General features: G+C 40.9%; 1 protein-coding gene across 2 annotated transcripts in view; it reads right to left on the bottom strand.

Moving 5' to 3' along the window:
- The window catches only part of Myocd (myocardin), a 91852-nt gene that overhangs the window by 41074 nt on the left and 34031 nt on the right, over positions 1 to 16747 (bottom strand). The window contains exons 2-6 of one of the 2 annotated variants that reach the window (XM_074046855.1): positions 15140 to 15205; positions 9989 to 10032; positions 5310 to 5365; positions 3775 to 3850; positions 386 to 547 (exon numbers count right to left, since the gene is read on the bottom strand). In XM_074046855.1, the coding sequence (XP_073902956.1) occupies positions 386 to 547; positions 3775 to 3790 (178 nt within the window). In that variant the 5' untranslated portion in view covers positions 3791 to 3850; positions 5310 to 5365; positions 9989 to 10032; positions 15140 to 15205. The remainder of the gene's footprint in view (positions 1 to 385; positions 548 to 3774; positions 3851 to 5309; positions 5366 to 9988; positions 10033 to 15139; positions 15206 to 16747) is intronic. The other variant, XM_074046854.1, reaches the window with a different exon arrangement.

Genomic DNA, 16747 nt, shown 5'->3' with positions numbered 1-16747 from the left:
GGAGTCCAGATGTTCTGATTCAGGGCCCAGTGCTCCTTTCTCTGTACTGATCTACCCCTCTTTTTAAAAGCAAACTGAAGAAGGCTGACCATAACTCCTAAGTGATGGAACCATGTAGGGGAGGTGTTGAGGATTATGTCCTGTCAGGTTCTCAACCTGCCCGAGTACAGCAAAACTGGCCTGTGTTGACCTTGGAATGTTTGTGGCTGAGTTTCTTCCTCCCCCCAGGACCTATGGCTATGGAGATCATGTTGGGAGAGCAACTGATGACATGGTTCTTGTGCAGTGAGAGACTCTCACTCCCAAAGTCCTTAGTGTGTCGGAGCTCTGGCTGCCCTTGGAGCTCTTGAGCACCAGGGACAGGCATGCTATTGGTGCTAACTACCTTTTATGGCTTGTTTGACAGCAGAATCCACGGGGAGTATGTTCTTTTCCACCAGTTCCAGAGGCCCTGGGCGGAGAGCAATCTTTTCATTGAGATCATCTGCGAGGCGGGCTCTTTTCAGCTTCATTTGAGCAGTTGGGATGGATCTCTCTGCAGTGGAGGCTGGCAGGTTGAAATGAAAAGGATCAGTTTTAGAATTCGTCTTTGTTTTGCTTTGTGTTTTGGCTTGGTGGTTACAAAACATTGTGTCACTCTGTGCTCTACTGTCCTAATAATTTTTCAATGCAATCATCATCACTTCACAGGGATTAGCACCAAAGACTAGACACTTCCAAATAAAGGCAAATAGAGAGGCACATAGAAAAGTTAGAGAAACTTGCTTTGTGAGGATTTGTTAAAAACAAAAATGCAATCTGGCAATTTGTGAGCAAGCAGTCCATGGGGTTGATGTTGCTTGCCTGACCCTAAGCTCCAGGACTTGGATAGGGACTGGCACTGGCTGAGCCTGCAGGAAATATGATCTCCTCGTTGTAATGATTATTATTAGTAGTATGAGTAGTATGATGTTTTTAGGGTTTTAGATTTGTCAGTGCTGTGATACTGACTGAGAGTCAGATGTTCATGACATATTTATAAAAGAAAAAAATTCCACTGAAACAGGGGGTTAAATGGAGGGGGTTTTAAGAATGGAATTTTTCTAACAAGTAGTTTCTCATCATTTGGAGGTTGACAAGGATCAGCTTCAGAGCCTTAACCTCATGGCTGTATGACTGACACCAAGCATCCTTTGTAGGGTGGGTCCTGACTCATTTCTGTGGAGAAGTGGAATAAAATCCAGCCAAGCTGTTGTTCTGATAGACAATGTAAGATAGGAGTCCATAGCTTTGCAGTCAGTGTTCCAATTTTAGAAGATGTGGTGTTTCTGGACACATCTCCCAGCTCATCAGTTTGTCATTACCAAGCGACTAATCCTGGCCTAGCATCTGGTGGCAGAGCTTGCATTCTCCAGGCGGGAGAGGTCTGGGGATGTCCACTCAGCTGCAGCAGCTCTTCTATAAGTTATATGTGTGAAGCACTTCCCATGAAATGGGGGATGTGTGAATGGGGATACCTAGGCCTAAATCCTCCCAAACCACTTAAAGGCTCCTTGCTAGACTCCCAGTCTCAGGGTTTTCTGATCAACCCCCCACATAACCCACACCATCTTCAGGAAGTCCTATCTTCTTGCATCCCCCCTACAAGACGGTCCTGTCCCAATACACTTCTCAGTTGGATTTGCTACAAACTAAATCCACCTTCCTTCAAGATTGGTGACATTCCATCTCAACCTACAACCCCAGGGAGCTTGGCCTTTTCCCCTCTGCACCCTCCCCCCATGTCTTACTGAGTGCACCTTTGTACTACTTTTCTTAGTTTCCCCACTCCGAAATACTTCTCTCCTACTTCCCACCATGAGCATCCTACTTCTTAGTCCCAGTGGAAAGCCTTCCTAATTCTACCTACATATACAGATCCCTTGTGCTTTGCCTGTCTCTGGCAGTTGGCTCTTTATCTCACATTGCTGCTCTGAATTTAGATGAGAAACACCAGGAGGGCAGGGTCATTTTGCATCTATCATGTCTTTGGTGCTCTAGGGAACTAATTCCTAATTTATGTTGGAGGGAATAAAGGAGTCCATGAAAGCCACCAGGGACATGCAAGAACCACATCTGTTGTGGTCCACAGTGTGATATTTTAATTGCAGACTACAATAATGCAAGAAGTAACTTTTCTTTGTGTGTGTGTGTGTGTGTGTGTGTGTGTGGTGCTGCAATGGAACCCAGGGCTTCATCCATTTTAGGCAAGTGTTCTACTGCTGAGCTACAGCCCCAGACCTCTTATGCTTTTTTGGATTATGGCATTACCATTAACTCATTACCAGAAATGTGAATAGTGCCCAAAAAAGTATGCAAAAGAAAATGAAAGCCTCAGAAAATGCCCCATGTACAGTCAACTACTTTCAATTCTTGGGTTATTTGTGTTTACTGTTAGGTCTGTAAGTTTTCCTCTGGGAATCTGACTGCAAATGAAATTTGTGTTTATGTGTATATTTTTCTTTCCGGAATTTGCCTACAAATGTAGTTTTGTTTTCTGCTTTTCTCAATAAGTCCTAATTCCTTGAAAACCTTGTTTGTAGTGGGCACGTAGTATTCAATCTTATGGATGACTAGCAGTATACTTGGTTTATCCTCTATTGTTGGATGTTTTACCACTTTCAGTGTTTTGCCATCTAAAGTAATTGTGTGATAAGTATCATTGTACCTACATTTTTGCATTTCTGATTATTTTATTAAATAAAATACTAGAAATTATAGTACAAAGTTAAAGGATAGAAAATAGAAAAATGTTCAAGGAGTTTGATGCACATTACCAAATTGCCTTGTAGAAACTGTGAACAGCTTGTACTCCCACCAGTAGTGTGTAAGAATGCAGGTATTTCCTAAAGTCTTGCTATGGTCTGGGTTTTTTGGTGGGGGGCAGTACTGGGACTTGAGCTCAAGGCTTTCAGTTTGCTGACAGTTGCTCAACCACTTGAACCAAGCTTTTTTGCTCTGGTTATTTTGGAGATAGGCTCCTGCTTTTTGTGTAGGTGGGTCTGGACCACAATCCTATTTTAGGCTCCCCACAGTTGCTGGATGACAAGCATGTGCCATCACACCCAGCTTTTTTCCATTGAGATGGGGTCACACAAACTTTTTTTGTCTGACCTGGCCTAGAACTGTGATTCTCTTAATCTCAGCCTCTTGTGTAGCTTGGGATGACAGGTGTGCTCCACCACACTAGCTGTTGGTTGAGATGGGGTCTCATGAGCTATTTGTCTTGGCTGGTCTTGAACTGCGATCATCCTGATCTTAGCCTCCCAAGTAGATAGGATTATAGGCATGAGCTCCTGGTGCCTGGCTTACAATATGTATGTTTTGCTAACTTGATCGCTGAAAAGTCTGTATCTCATTTGAAATGGTATTTCTTGGATTATTTTTGCAGCTGTAATTTTGTGCCCATACAGCAGCTGCTTCAAGCGTCTTTCTTTGCAATTGTGTCATTGCAAAGGAGGAAAGAATTTTGTCACCTCTGCCTGAGAGCCCTTTGCTGCCTTATCCAGGTCATAGCCTTACAACCCACATAGCCTTTGTTCTGCATTCTCCTCCTTCTCTCTTCCCTACCCTGAAACTTTCCAAGTTGGTTTTCAATGGGACTTAGGGTAATGCCAGATGACTGCTCAAAACCACCAATGTAATGTCAGGACAGACGTTTTAAGGGGCTTAGCAAGTGCATTTAGACAAACAACTCTGGAAAAATGGCCCACCATTCAATGGACATCCCTGAGTTTTGATTTCAAGAAGACTTACCTTGGAGTATGTGCATATTAACCAAGTGGGCCGGGTCAGACCTGTTTCTACCTTTGCGCTTCAGGGAATTTTCAGTCTGTAGAATACAAACAGGTGAAAAACCAAGTTTTAACTTGATAAAAAAGAAAACCTCAGTTTGTCTCAAAGGGAAGAAGCATTCTTTGTATGACAGATGGAAAATGGAAATATCTGTGAAGAAGCACTCAAAGGCCCCTCCAGGAATTTTAGGATGGGAAAATATGATAAACAGATAAAAAGCTGGGTCCACATCAGGGCTACAAATGTAAAGGTCTTTTGGGACCAGGCAGACTCATGTTAATAAAATATTAATATGACAGTTATGATACTGAGCTGCTTGTATTCTAATCAGTCCTATTCTGTTGCCTTTTTAAAACAGTCACAAAAAGAACAAAGGTCAGAGATAAAACACTGTGGAAATCCATTTGGTATAACATCACAACGTGTGGCCCTCTCTTGTGATTTGACTTCTCTCTTAGGACATGGGAAATGTAAAGCTTGCACGTTCAGACTTTGCAAGGCATCTAGAGGTTGATTGCTTACTGAGTCTCATCTTCTTCTTGATGGTGGAGCTATCTATCTGTAGGGATGATGTAGGCTGGGCTTGGGCTAAAACAGGCCTCCGGACTCCTGGTTTCTATTTCTAGGCTTTTATCTCACTATGTGCCATCGCCTATTGGGCCCTTGAAGGGTCTGGGGGTTTCTCCAGTTCTGATAAAAATAGTTTGCTGTCTTTTTCTATTCTCCAGGTAGGAATCACAACCACTCAGAAACAACTTTGATGAATTGCAGAGCCCTGCTCTTCCTGTTGAGCTGCAGATAAGTTGCAAGGCTAGAACTGTTAGGCAAAGAAATCCCAGGAGATAGACACCCACCTGCTCTTCCTTTCTCACTCAAAGTGCTGATGGTTCCTAAATAATATTTATGATTGATAAATTCAGGTTACAGTGATTTTTTTGAAGGTGCAGAATATATCAATTTCCCCCTTTAAATGCAAAAACAAACCAAACAAAAACCCAATCCCTGAACAATCCCCACAAACTCAGAAAAGAAAGTAAACGTAATTTCCTTTGCCTTTATGTAGTTGCAAATAAGCTATGCATCCATAGACCTAGACTTACCATTAAATTACATTTAAGAAAAATCTGCTTGTTGCTAAGAAAAGACTGTAACAAAAAGTAAAGCAGCTTGCAAATCAATGATACTTTCCTTTTTAAAAAGTCTTTTTGAACTTTTGTGCATCCTTGCTGCAATTGTCCCCTCTCTCCCCAAAATCAGAAAGATTGAGTATATTTTTTTAAAAACTAAAAAAATTTAGCAATTTCAAAGTTAGCATAGTTGATCCTACTTCCACAGTTTTTCATTCACAGGAGTAAGATTGCATGTGGTGTGAGGACAGGGAATTAGCTAATTGATGGAATTTGTTGTAGAAATTCTACATACTTCAGCTGAAGTTTAGCATTCAGGGGTCTATAACCTATAGTCCTAGTTTGGGAAAGGCAGTTTGCAAAAATTACCTTGTCACTATCCAAATTTTTTCTTTGCTCATGGAATTCCGTTGGACTTTTCAGTGCTGAAACAGAAAGATAAAGACATGAGTAGAGTGTAGCCTCAGGGCATTGGTCAGTCTGGCAGGGTTTGCTGTGTGCTTGCTGAGCTATGCACAGTCGGTAAGTGATCACCTTACAAGCAATGAAAGAGGAACAGCCTGGAGGATGCCAGCTGCCTGGAAGCCATAGGAGGCAGAGGAAGGTGAAATTCAGGCCTAAACCAGGAGTTGCAGCAGAGGCAGAATGCGTGACAGAAGAGAAATAGTGGAGGCAGGGCATTCCAAGATTCTGAGGAAACAGAGGGACCAGAAGTAATACTGTTTTAAGTGAGGGTATGTGGGTAACTAACACCCTCTTTGATTAGGCTCTGCCCTTGGCTTAAAAAAGCTGGATGAATGGTTAAGGTCTGGAGTGGGTGGGGAATATGGTAGAAGGCTCAGTACTTTAGATAAAGAACGTGATGATTGGTTGGTTATGTATGTGTTGCCTAGGTGTGGAGAAGCAGAGATTAGACTTTGAGGGTTGGAAGGGACCTTAGAGACACTGAAGTCCAACTCCTACCCTGGAGATCATTGGATTGACTTGTCCAGGGTTATACAGTTAAGGCATGGGGCCTAAGTCCTCTGATACCCTTACCTCTTTCAAGGTGTGATTTTATTAACAATTAGTAGACACAGGCACTAGGCCATCATATATAACACAGAGTAGCTTCAGACCACCTGGGCCAGATGCCACCTCTACTCTTTCCTCTGTGTACCCCCATCACTCATTCAGAGCATCTCTGCATGATGATTCATTAAACTTGATGTAGTAAAGATGTACAGCATCCTGCAATAGATTCCACATTTTGTATTAGTTTCCCTGATATCTTACAATAATCTCAATTAGGAGCCACAAACAATCACTTTTCATTGTAAGTAGTGAGATCAGAGGTCACAGAATAGCATTTAAAAAAAATTCTAAGTCTGGCCAATTTGTGAATCACACGATCCAGAGTTGTACAACTACTCTAACAGATGTCCACTCAAGTGCAGGCTATGATGTATTCTTCCAAATTTCAGTCAGCATAAAAATTAGGTTTCTGGCCAGATCAGCACTTCAGGTTGTGTGTGTATGTGTGGTGTGTGCCTCATTCACCCCTTAAGACCACACCAGATCTGAGTATGGTTTTCAGCTCAGCTTGCTGGACATCAAGCAGATGTGGTTGTAGTCATGGTGGATACCATAACAGTGGCTGACCACATTATCGTCTATGGCGGTCCTGCTGGGGATGTTAATAAGGGATGCTCTCTATCAGTCTCCTCACCTCACCCCAACATTGACAATGTTGGCCAAAGAAACATGCAAAATCGTCCCAGCTGCTTCCTTATGCCTAAAGTAGTTGACAGGCATACTTCTCCTTTTGACTAGAGGTGAAGAGGCTTCCTTCTTTTAGGAAAAAACATGAATATTTTACTTAAATATCACATTTCCCACTAGTCTGGAAACTGATTTTCTAGCTGCTCTTTGGTTCTGTTTTCACTTCTAAAATGGGTTTCTCTGCTATATCTGCCACTGCAGATGCCCCCTTTTCTTCCCACTCAGTGACTTTGAGAAATAAATGTGTAGCTCTACTGTGTGGCTCATTCATTTTCTTTGGTTTGGGTCTGGACAGCCTTAGTAAGGAAGCTTGCCTTTTCTTGTGTTTGATCACAGTTGGAATTTGTATTGAGGGTGTCTGAGAAGAGACTCCATCTTCCCCAGGTCACACAAAGTCTGCTTGAAGTACAGCGGCCCCATGTGAACCTGTGTATCCTGCACCAACAGGCCTTTACCTCTGTCTTGTGACTTGAGAGACATTTAATGAAATATTACACATTGGTGTGGCTTAATCTCTTTCATCATCCAGAAAAGGAACTGATTTTCAAATTGATCTTTACTAAGTGGTTAAAGAGAATAACTCATCTCTTTCCTCAGGAAGTTTCTCAAAGGGAATGAATGGTATGACTACATCTAGAGACATCTCTTACATTCCAAACACAATTGGTTTGAATTGGGCTAGGGACTTCAGAGGAATTTATCTGATCCTTTCCTCCCTGAGGCACTTCAATTTCTATCAGCAGAGTTCATTAATTATGCTAAGAAACACTGCATTTCCTCTGCCTTAGCTTTGTAAAGCTACAATTCATCGTTTCTTGTGTTAATTACTCCCCTGTGAAATGATTCACATGGTCCAATTCTCTGATGACAAGAGCACAAAGGTCTTCTAGAACCTTCTACCATAGGGTGGGACACTATGTCCATATTGCAAGGTCTTGGGAAGAATACCAGAGGTCCCCATGCTGCTTTTACCACATGTTCTTCTCAGGACTTATGCGAGTTATGTGGGGCACTGGGTTGAGCTCATACTGTGGAAAACTCCCCTGCAGTGGCCCTAGGGTTGAGGTTTGCTTTCTCTGTGACTCTAGAGAACATGGGTTGTAGCCATTTTCCCTGCAGGCCTGCAAAAATCATAACGGCCCCCACTCCCAGTTGATTTTTTTTTGGAAAATACACAAAGGACAACTTCTGCTGCCAGCTTGGGGAGTATCAAATGGCAAAATTTTGTATTTAAAGGACACTGACATTTAAGATTGAAAAGGAATTTGGATTTCTAAATTAAAAAAATAAGTCCATGCGATTTCAAATTAAAATATGGTTATAAATCCAGTCAGCCACACATCTGACTCGTTCCCCCTGGAGGAAGATTAATCGCTCCTCGCAGGGGAATTCATGTTCTCGCCTTGGAGTTTAGTTGTGGGCTATTCCTATTTCTGTCCCCACAGCTCTCACTAATTTGGGTCAGCTGTGTGTATAAACATTTGCTTACTTAGAGCTCAGAGAAAGATCCCAAGATAAGGCCAGCCCTCCTGCAGTCTTTGCTCAACTTTGACCTAATGCCTCCAATGGGATCCCAAACCATGGAGAAAACGGGCTGTTGGGACAGACCACTGAGAACTCATTTAAGGCAGAGGGCTGACTCTTCCGGGGGGGCGGGGGGCAAGCTAGGATGCTGGGTTGTTGCAGGGCTCCACCTCCCTCAAGGGGATCGATCCCTCACTGCCAGGCTCAGAGAAAATCCAACTCCATTGGTACAGGATTGGGTAAGAACTGAGAGGCAGAATCAAAGAGCCAGAAACCTGAGTCAGGAACTAGAGCCATGGTTCTCAAAGTATGGCATCCTCATCATTAATTGAGAACTTCTTAGAAATTCTAGTTCCTGAGCCCCACCCCAGAACTGTAGCGTCAGAAGCTCTGGAGATGGGACATGGGGAGTTGTGGGATTTTAAACATTTTTATTTTATTTCTTTTGTTTTTTGGTGGTACCGGGGTTTGAACTCAGGCCCTCATGCTTGCTAGGCAGACCACTGGAGCCACTCTGTCAGCCTGAGATCTGTGTTTGAACAAGCCCTCCAGGTGATTTTGATACCATAGTTTAAGAACCATTGCGTCATTTATAAGGCCAGGGGGCTCCTGATCTGCAATCCTTGGGAATCTATGAGTTTAGAGTGGAGCAGTGGATTGTAAGGAGTGATTTCCAGTATTTAAAAAAGCTGGAGAAAAAGGGATTGTCAGCCCAGAGAAAGGATGCTGTAATGAAACTCATTTTTCATTGCAGTTGCCCAGAATTATAGTGATGCCATTTAGAAATGTTTGTTCTAAACTAAAAGTATTGGCTGGTAAATTTGTATGCCATTGTTTAATTAAAAAGATATATGGATTAATAATTAATGCATATAGGGTCCTTTGAGAAGACAAAACTGTTTCAGACATAAGATCCATGGTAGTAATAGGCAAGATTAAAGTGCTGAGTGATTCAAAATTTAGGAATCATCTACTTGAACTCTGTCCTTGTTTTTGGAATAACTTGAAGTAGTGTGATAGTTTTCCTATACTCTCAGCTTCCCACTTATATATATAAATAGGCTTACTAATGTGTGAACTGTCTTTGCCTTTCTCTTAAAGATAGACTTTTTCCTTGAACAATTAGGATACATGCTATGGATAAGTGATGACACTTTTGGAAATTATATTCTCTTTCTTAGGTTGGTAATAAATTGCTTATTCAGTATCCAAATTACAGTCTTAGGAATCTGAGAACAGTGTATTTTCCCAATGTAGCCTGTAGTATTTAAGATCTGGCTTGCACACTTGTAGAATTTGATGCAACATACGTGAACACTTTGGAATTTCTCCGAAAAAGGATACAAAGACAAATTCAAAGTGTGTCTGTAATGGCTGTTTTTCTAGCTTCTAAGAACAGGGAACTGAAAAATTGAAGGACAGAGGGGAGGAAGGTGGGGAGTTACATTGTTGACTCAGGTGGGCTTGTTTTGAAAAATCCAGAACACCTTTTCCTATCTCTGAAGTTGAGAGGTTAGAAAGAAGGAAAGAGGCAGATGGATTAATCCTCCTGTGCTGTGTTCTGCTCAGACAGCCAATGGTGTGAGGTAGGGTGGGTGCTGTAGGGAGAAGCCAAGTCACATGAATGCACTGAGAAAAAAGAAGAGAGACTTTTGTCCAGTCAACTTCTCAAGACTATGGTGAAGCTGCATGGGGTGTGGGTGCGGGAATGGCCCGATCATTCTTCTCACTACTCAGAAGTGTCACAGAGTTCAGGGATTTACCCAGGCTTGGCAGTAAGTATATGGCTGCTGTAGCTTGGATTAGTCTGCAAAAAAAATAAAGGCAGCACCATTCATAGACCGCTCATTGTATCTTGGAACTCATGTACATTGATCATAGACTCACGCTGCCCAGATATTCCATTCTGGCCTGTGGCAGCTTTCTCTGAGAATCTGAGGACAAGAAGCAGGCTCTCTGGGCCCCAGGTCCTCTAAAACCTATTTTCATTCTCTACTTTCCTCTCCTGTATTCCAGGAGAAAGGAAAAACTTTCCTTCCCATCTCCCCTGGGCTCAACCCCATTAGATTTTCTTTAGTAACAGAGGGACAGAAAAAGTAATCTCTCAACCCTCCCAACACCCTCTCTCATGTAGGGGCCTCAAGTTGTCCGAACTTGTTAATAGGAACAGTTAAATGGGGGTGCTTTGGGGCCCCTTCTAGACCAGAAGGCCTTTGACACAGAGATCCTGTCTGATTCTTGTGTGTGCTCCTTAGAGCCTTGCTCAAAGACAGTTAATACATACGTACTGAATTGCTTTATAGCTGTTTTATTGAGTCTAAGCCATACAGCTGATCCTCTTTTTATACTTCTACATTTGGAAATGGTTGGAATTAAATGATGTCATTTAGGATTCTACCTAGGAGAGTGGTGCCCAGGGAAAAGGATAGAAGAAAAGAAAATATGCATGAAAAATGATGAACAGACAAACCCCAGAAATTTATGGAGGAGGAGGTTGGCTCTGTTCTAAAGCCATGAGAGTACATAGCTTTGATGTCCTCTGTACCTTCGAACCTGAAAGGAAGGGACAGTGAAGCCATTCCTTTAAATCCTAGTTATAATGGCAAACTAGGCAATTCAAAAATCTCCAGTTTGAGAATCAGACATGGGGTTTAGGAGGTAAGTCCAAACAACAAATTCCAAAAGTAATATTCTTAAATTAACTTTGAGGAGATAGATAGTTCACCAAGATTTCAGAACTCTTTTGAAAATGTGTGAATTTCACGACTAATATTATCAAAGTGAAGGCCTCTTAAGGTACGGCTTTGGCTCCCCCTCTTGACCCAAGAACCCTTTTCTTACTGTTTCAAGTCGTTCTAGGGGTTCTAAACTACATCAGAACTCTGTTTTTCTTGGCTTGCAGTCAAGAGATGATGCCTTTAGGGCTGGGGACATAGTTTGACTCGCTTTACAACACCCTGTTTTCATGCCTAGCACTGAAAAAAACAATGATAACTTTAAATTCATTCAAAGCATGGGAAAAGAGAAAATCGTAAAACTCATGATACATAAAATAAGAACAAAGTGAATGCTTTAGAAAAGTGACTGGGGGAATTGCAGAAAAGAATTTGTTGCTGGTGGTTATGGACTGTTACTCAGCAACAACCTCAAAGCTTGCAGGATGCATCCCCACGAAGAGGGAAGGAAGAAAATTCAGTCATATTGGACTAGCTGCATTTGTCAACTGGGAAGAACACATGTTTTGGCTCATTAGAGTCAGTGGCAGAGAAGCCTTACAGTTTAATATCAATTTGGAGTGCAGATCTGTCAGAGATAAGTCTGTAGGGTTTTCCATTCGATGCTGGTCATAGTGAAACATAGATTATGAGATGGAGCCTGAAGCCATTATAACCAGTGTTTCATCCTTGATATTGTCACACATCTTTTTTCTATGTCTAAATTTCCAATTGAATTTTTTTGGTCACAAAAAATGTAAGTAAGTGCTTTTAAATGTCAAATGATTCCTTTTGAACATTTGAGAAAATGGGCCTTTGTGAGGACCAGGAGACTCAGATCCTGGCCTCCGCTCTGTCACAATAGGAGGGGCTGGCATTTTCTGCAAAGGACAAGCTCTGAAGACTTAACCTAATCTAAAATGCAAGATTAATTCTGCCAAAGGGTGGCAAGTGTTCCTGTTGAGCAGTGAAAACAGCATTGCTATATGGCAATAACCTAAGAATAATTAATTCACTTCATCAGCTTTGAATTTAGGCAACTTATGGCATGTTTTAAAATTTGGAGGAAGATTGCTAGTATTTCAAATTTCTTGGGTTAACTGAGATTTTATGAACAATCTTATTTTGCATATATTTAAATTCTCATAAACTAAAATGATGGAAAACGAGACCACATTGGACTTGGCCTAGGGACATTTGAAAACTTTCTAAGGCCTCCTCAATTTCAGTTCTATGGACATTAAAGACAAATAAAGATTTGACTAGGTCAGGAGATTTTCAGCTCTATTCTGAAGAGAAGCAGCACTGTAATGAAGGCTTTCAGGGGACTTCTGGAAGGGATAAAGAGAGGCCTAGGAAATAAAGCAGAGGCCACCAATACTTTCTCAGCCATTACGTATGAATGTATATAAGAATGTATATATACATATATTTTCGTTCTCAATAAGAAATTAGAAAGTCACAGAAATAGATGACCTCTGGGGACAATTAGTTTTTCTTCCTTCTAGTCTCTTCTTTTTCTTTCTCCTTTTTTCTTCCTTTCTGCTTTAAAAATTTAATTAATAGAATGAAAAAATAAAAAATGGTCCTCTTGTGGAACATTAGTTCCTCACTGAATTATTCTTAGCTGTGTTTCTTATCACCTTTCCCTTAACATTTTTGGGTCTTTCCAAAGGATCACTTTGCTCATCATTGTTGTACCTCTAGTGCTTGACTCAGTGCCCTGCACACAGTCCAGTTTATTAAAAATGTGTTGAATTTGATTGAATTGAAAAGACCCTGAGGCTCTTGGGTCTTCTTTCCTTCCCCCAAGCATTTGCATTTGTACCAGTAGGCTTAGTGCTGAAGGAAGCTTCCTGCCCCACACTGCATGGAGAGTGCATGCTTGGCCTCAAAATGGGATTTAAGATATTGACCATAATCAGATGAGGACATTTTCTGACTCTAGCTTTCTGAGAAGAGCTAAGTAGAATAGGTCTGTCCAGGCAGGGCTTGCAATATCCTCCAGACATGCTTATGTACTTTTCTTCAGAAGACTCTACACTTTAAAAAGCCTGTTTGAGAGCAGGTGGCTGAAAACTGGAAAACCAGTATCATTCACTGATTGTTTTTTTTAAATTCATAGCTGGGCATGGTGGCACATGCCTGTAATCTCAGTTACTCAAGAGGTAGAGGCAATAGGAGTTTGCCAGTTTGCAAGTTTGAGGCCAGTCCAGGCCAGGGAGATGCTATCTCAAAAACAAAATACAGACGAAAAAGCTGGGGTGTGGGTCAAGTAGTAACACACTTGCCTAATAGGCCCTGGGTTCAGTCCCCAGGGAAATTAATTATTTTTCAGGACTTTTTCCCCCCAGAAGTTATCTTAATGGTACAATGGAACATGGAGGCAAGTTTTGTATTAAGCAGTATTTTGTTAACATCTTTGCTATTTGATTCTGAAAATCCTGGAAAACAAAATGTTTTATTTCCATTGAACACTACACCAGTGGATTTTTTTTTTCCAGTGGGACTGGAGTTTGAACTCAGGGTTTTGTACAACCACTTAAACCATGTCTCCAGTCTATTTTGCTTTGGTTATTTTGGATATGGGGGGTGTCTTTTGATGTATTTGCCTGGGCTGGTCTCCAACTACAATTTTTCTGATCTCAGCCTCCCAAGTAGCCTGGTACAAATGCATGTTTGATTGACACAACTGACATGAGTGGTGTTATTTAAAAATGTAAAGTTAATTCCTGTCTTTATTGGTTATTTTTATTGTTTCTCAGATTTAACCCCATATACCGAAAATACAAAACAGTTTATTCTCATTCAAATGCCAGTTGCAAACTCAGGCTCTGAGGATGTAGACACTTGAATTGAACTTTAAATCAGTTATGAACTTGCCTGACTGAAATGTTCTGGGTCTATTGACTCCATTTGCCTTTCAGAATTAAGGAGAAAGTCATATCAGTGAGGGTGCAGATAGTGGCTATGTGTGATTACTTGAAGTCTGCAGACCTGTGTTTTCCCTGTCTTTAGCCCTTCCCCAGGAGGCTGACTAAACTCAAACAGACACACATATATTTGCTCTTTGCTTCCTCATCATGGTTATAAATGTGACTGAAATAACCTTGAATTTGTAAGGGAGCTGTTTCTTTTGTGCTTAGCAAACCTCTAAAGAAATTGTTCTGCTATTAAGTCATCTACCCTTTAATGTTCCTAGGGCAAGGCCATTTAGAAAGAGTTACTTTTGGGACAACCCTCCATACATCGTACAATTAACGTGTGCTAGTAAAAAACATGGGAAAAATTATCCACCTCAAAAGTTAAAAAAAGAGACACTTTTGAATTATAAAAGAAAAGGCTTAAAGCATTTTTAGGTGTGTTCTACCTCTGACACATAGAATAAACATAAAATTTGTGGACTGTGGGTCACAGGGCTCCCACTAACCATAGGACAACCTGTCAAGGGCAAACTTCTGCATGTTGCATATTAGATGTTGAAGCAATAGTCATGACAGTGCTTATAAGAACCTGAGTTTCTGCAAGTGTCATTACAAATCTTCATTTTCAAATCTTATTAGGAGGATGTTAGTATGACTTAGAGCAGTTTCAACTGTGAGTCCTTTCATCTGGGCCACCCTTTCCCTTATTTCTATAGGTAACTCAAGAATTAGTTTCAGTTGCTAAGTTGGAAGGAAATTTCAAACATATCTTCTAAAACCTATGATGATACTCCTTCTTTGACTCAGATTACAGCTGGTAATTCAATATTATAACATTTGCATATTTGCATTTATTTATTTTCTAGAAGGTTTTTATCCATTCTTCTAGAAACGAAGTACTTAACAATATTCAATTAATTGTGGACTCAAATGCCTAAGTTTCTGAAATCAAGAAGGTAAGAAAAAGGATTATGTGATTGGAACCTATGGAAACAGTAGTGATGATATTCAATTTTAAAAGTAGGAGAAACATGAAGGGTGCCCATAGTGGTTGTGCATACTGTATGAACAAACCCACCATATTGGAACTTTAGGCTCACCCTATATGTTGTGGTAGTTGTGACAAAACATACAAAGTCTGGGGTTCTGCTGACACAGATTCTATAAGGCTCTTGGGGTATCAACACATTGGTTTAGGCTGAGTGACGTTTGATGCACTTTCCAACTCCCAAATAACATAGCCCAATGGTAGTGCGTAAGAGCTGCAGGTACTCACGTGGTATTATGCCTTGGTTAGCCAGCTGCTCCTGGGTCCTTCTCTGTTGAAGTCGTAACTGTAAAACTTAGAAAAAGAAGTGTTACTTTGTGAGTTAGGCTAAATAAGACTGTAAACACTTACATTTTTGATGTACATTCCTAGCTCTTATGTTATTACCAGAACAGCTCTGGAAATTGCAGTGAAGTACATTTTCATTTCTGTCATACACACAGAACTTCTCTTATAGATAGTGTGAGAGAAGTTGAGGTGTTGTAGAGTTTGTAAGCAAGTGGGATGAGAATATTGATCTCCTTTTCAAAGAGAATGCTGTTTTCACAGCAGTATGGCCCCCTTCCTCCATCACATTGAGCAATTAATGTTATCAAATCCTGCTTGGGTGGCAGCCTGTGATTTCAAAAGGGGAGACAGAGTGAAGAAAATGGCTTGAATTCCCATCTGGGTTCAAATCTTGTCTATACCCTCCAAGAGGTGTATAACCCTGGACACATGGCTTAATCTCTTTGATCCTCAGTATCCTCACTTGTAAACAGAAACAACGCCTACCTTTCAGTTCTTCTATAAAGTTTGATAAAACAAATTATGCATAGTTTAGCAGGTACTTGTAATGTCAACAAAATGCCAGAATTATGAGAATCTGTAACTCTTTTAGAAATTTGAAGACTTATTGGAGCTATGCTTTGCTTAGAAAGGTAAAACATTATAAAATTATTCAAACTCTGTCTCTATATATTCCATGTACATCATATTTCCAATGCACAGTTATATGTATGTAATACATCATAAATGCTTCAATAGTCAGCATTAAGTAGGACTGAATTGTTAAATTATGAGTGTGGTATTTACAATTTTCACCTCCTTTTCTCCCCCAAATCCATTCCCCCCCCCACCCATCCTGAATTCTGTCCTTGGACATTTAACCTTCCCTTCATGGGTATTCCATTTTCTCAGGGAAATTCTAACTGCCATCTTGATTCCTGGGTTTAAGGTGCTGAGAGTAAAGATGTATGTTAGTCAGTTTCCATGGCTATGGCAAAATATGTGACAGAAACAACTTAAGGGAGGAAGGATTAATTTTGGCTTGTGGTTTCAGAGATTTTATACCATGGCCAGCTGGCTCCATTGTCGTGGGTCTGAGATGAGATTGAACATCATGGTGGGAGGCATGTGTTAGATCAAAGCTCTGGGAAGCAAAGAGATCAGCAGGAAGAGGTCAGGAAGAATAGAAAACTCCCAGTGACCTACTTCTCAGGTGGCCCCCATCTCCTAAAGTTTCCGATACCTCTCACAATACCTCCTAAAAGAGCCTGGAGGTCCAGGCTTCAACACACGAGCCTAAGGGGACATTTCATATTCAAATAATAACATTCCACCTTGGGCCTCCAAAGTCTCACAGCCATCTCATAATGCCTAATGCATTTAGTCTCTTTGCAAGACTCCCCAAAGTCTAAACAGTTCCACCATTTTTCAAAAGTTCAAGTCCAGAGTTTCCTCTAATACTCAAGGCAAACTTTTACTTATGAGCTCCTGTAAAAATAGAAAAGCACGTTACATACTTTCCATATACCTGGCTCAGAGTGAACATTCCCATTCTGAAGAGGAGGGATG

Source organism: Castor canadensis, chromosome 11 (assembly GCF_047511655.1).
Source record: "Castor canadensis chromosome 11, mCasCan1.hap1v2, whole genome shotgun sequence".
In the NCBI taxonomy this organism is placed as follows: Eukaryota; Metazoa; Chordata; class Mammalia; order Rodentia; family Castoridae; genus Castor; species Castor canadensis.
Note: the sequence above shows the minus strand (reverse complement) of the source record. Positions and strands in the feature narration are given on the sequence as shown.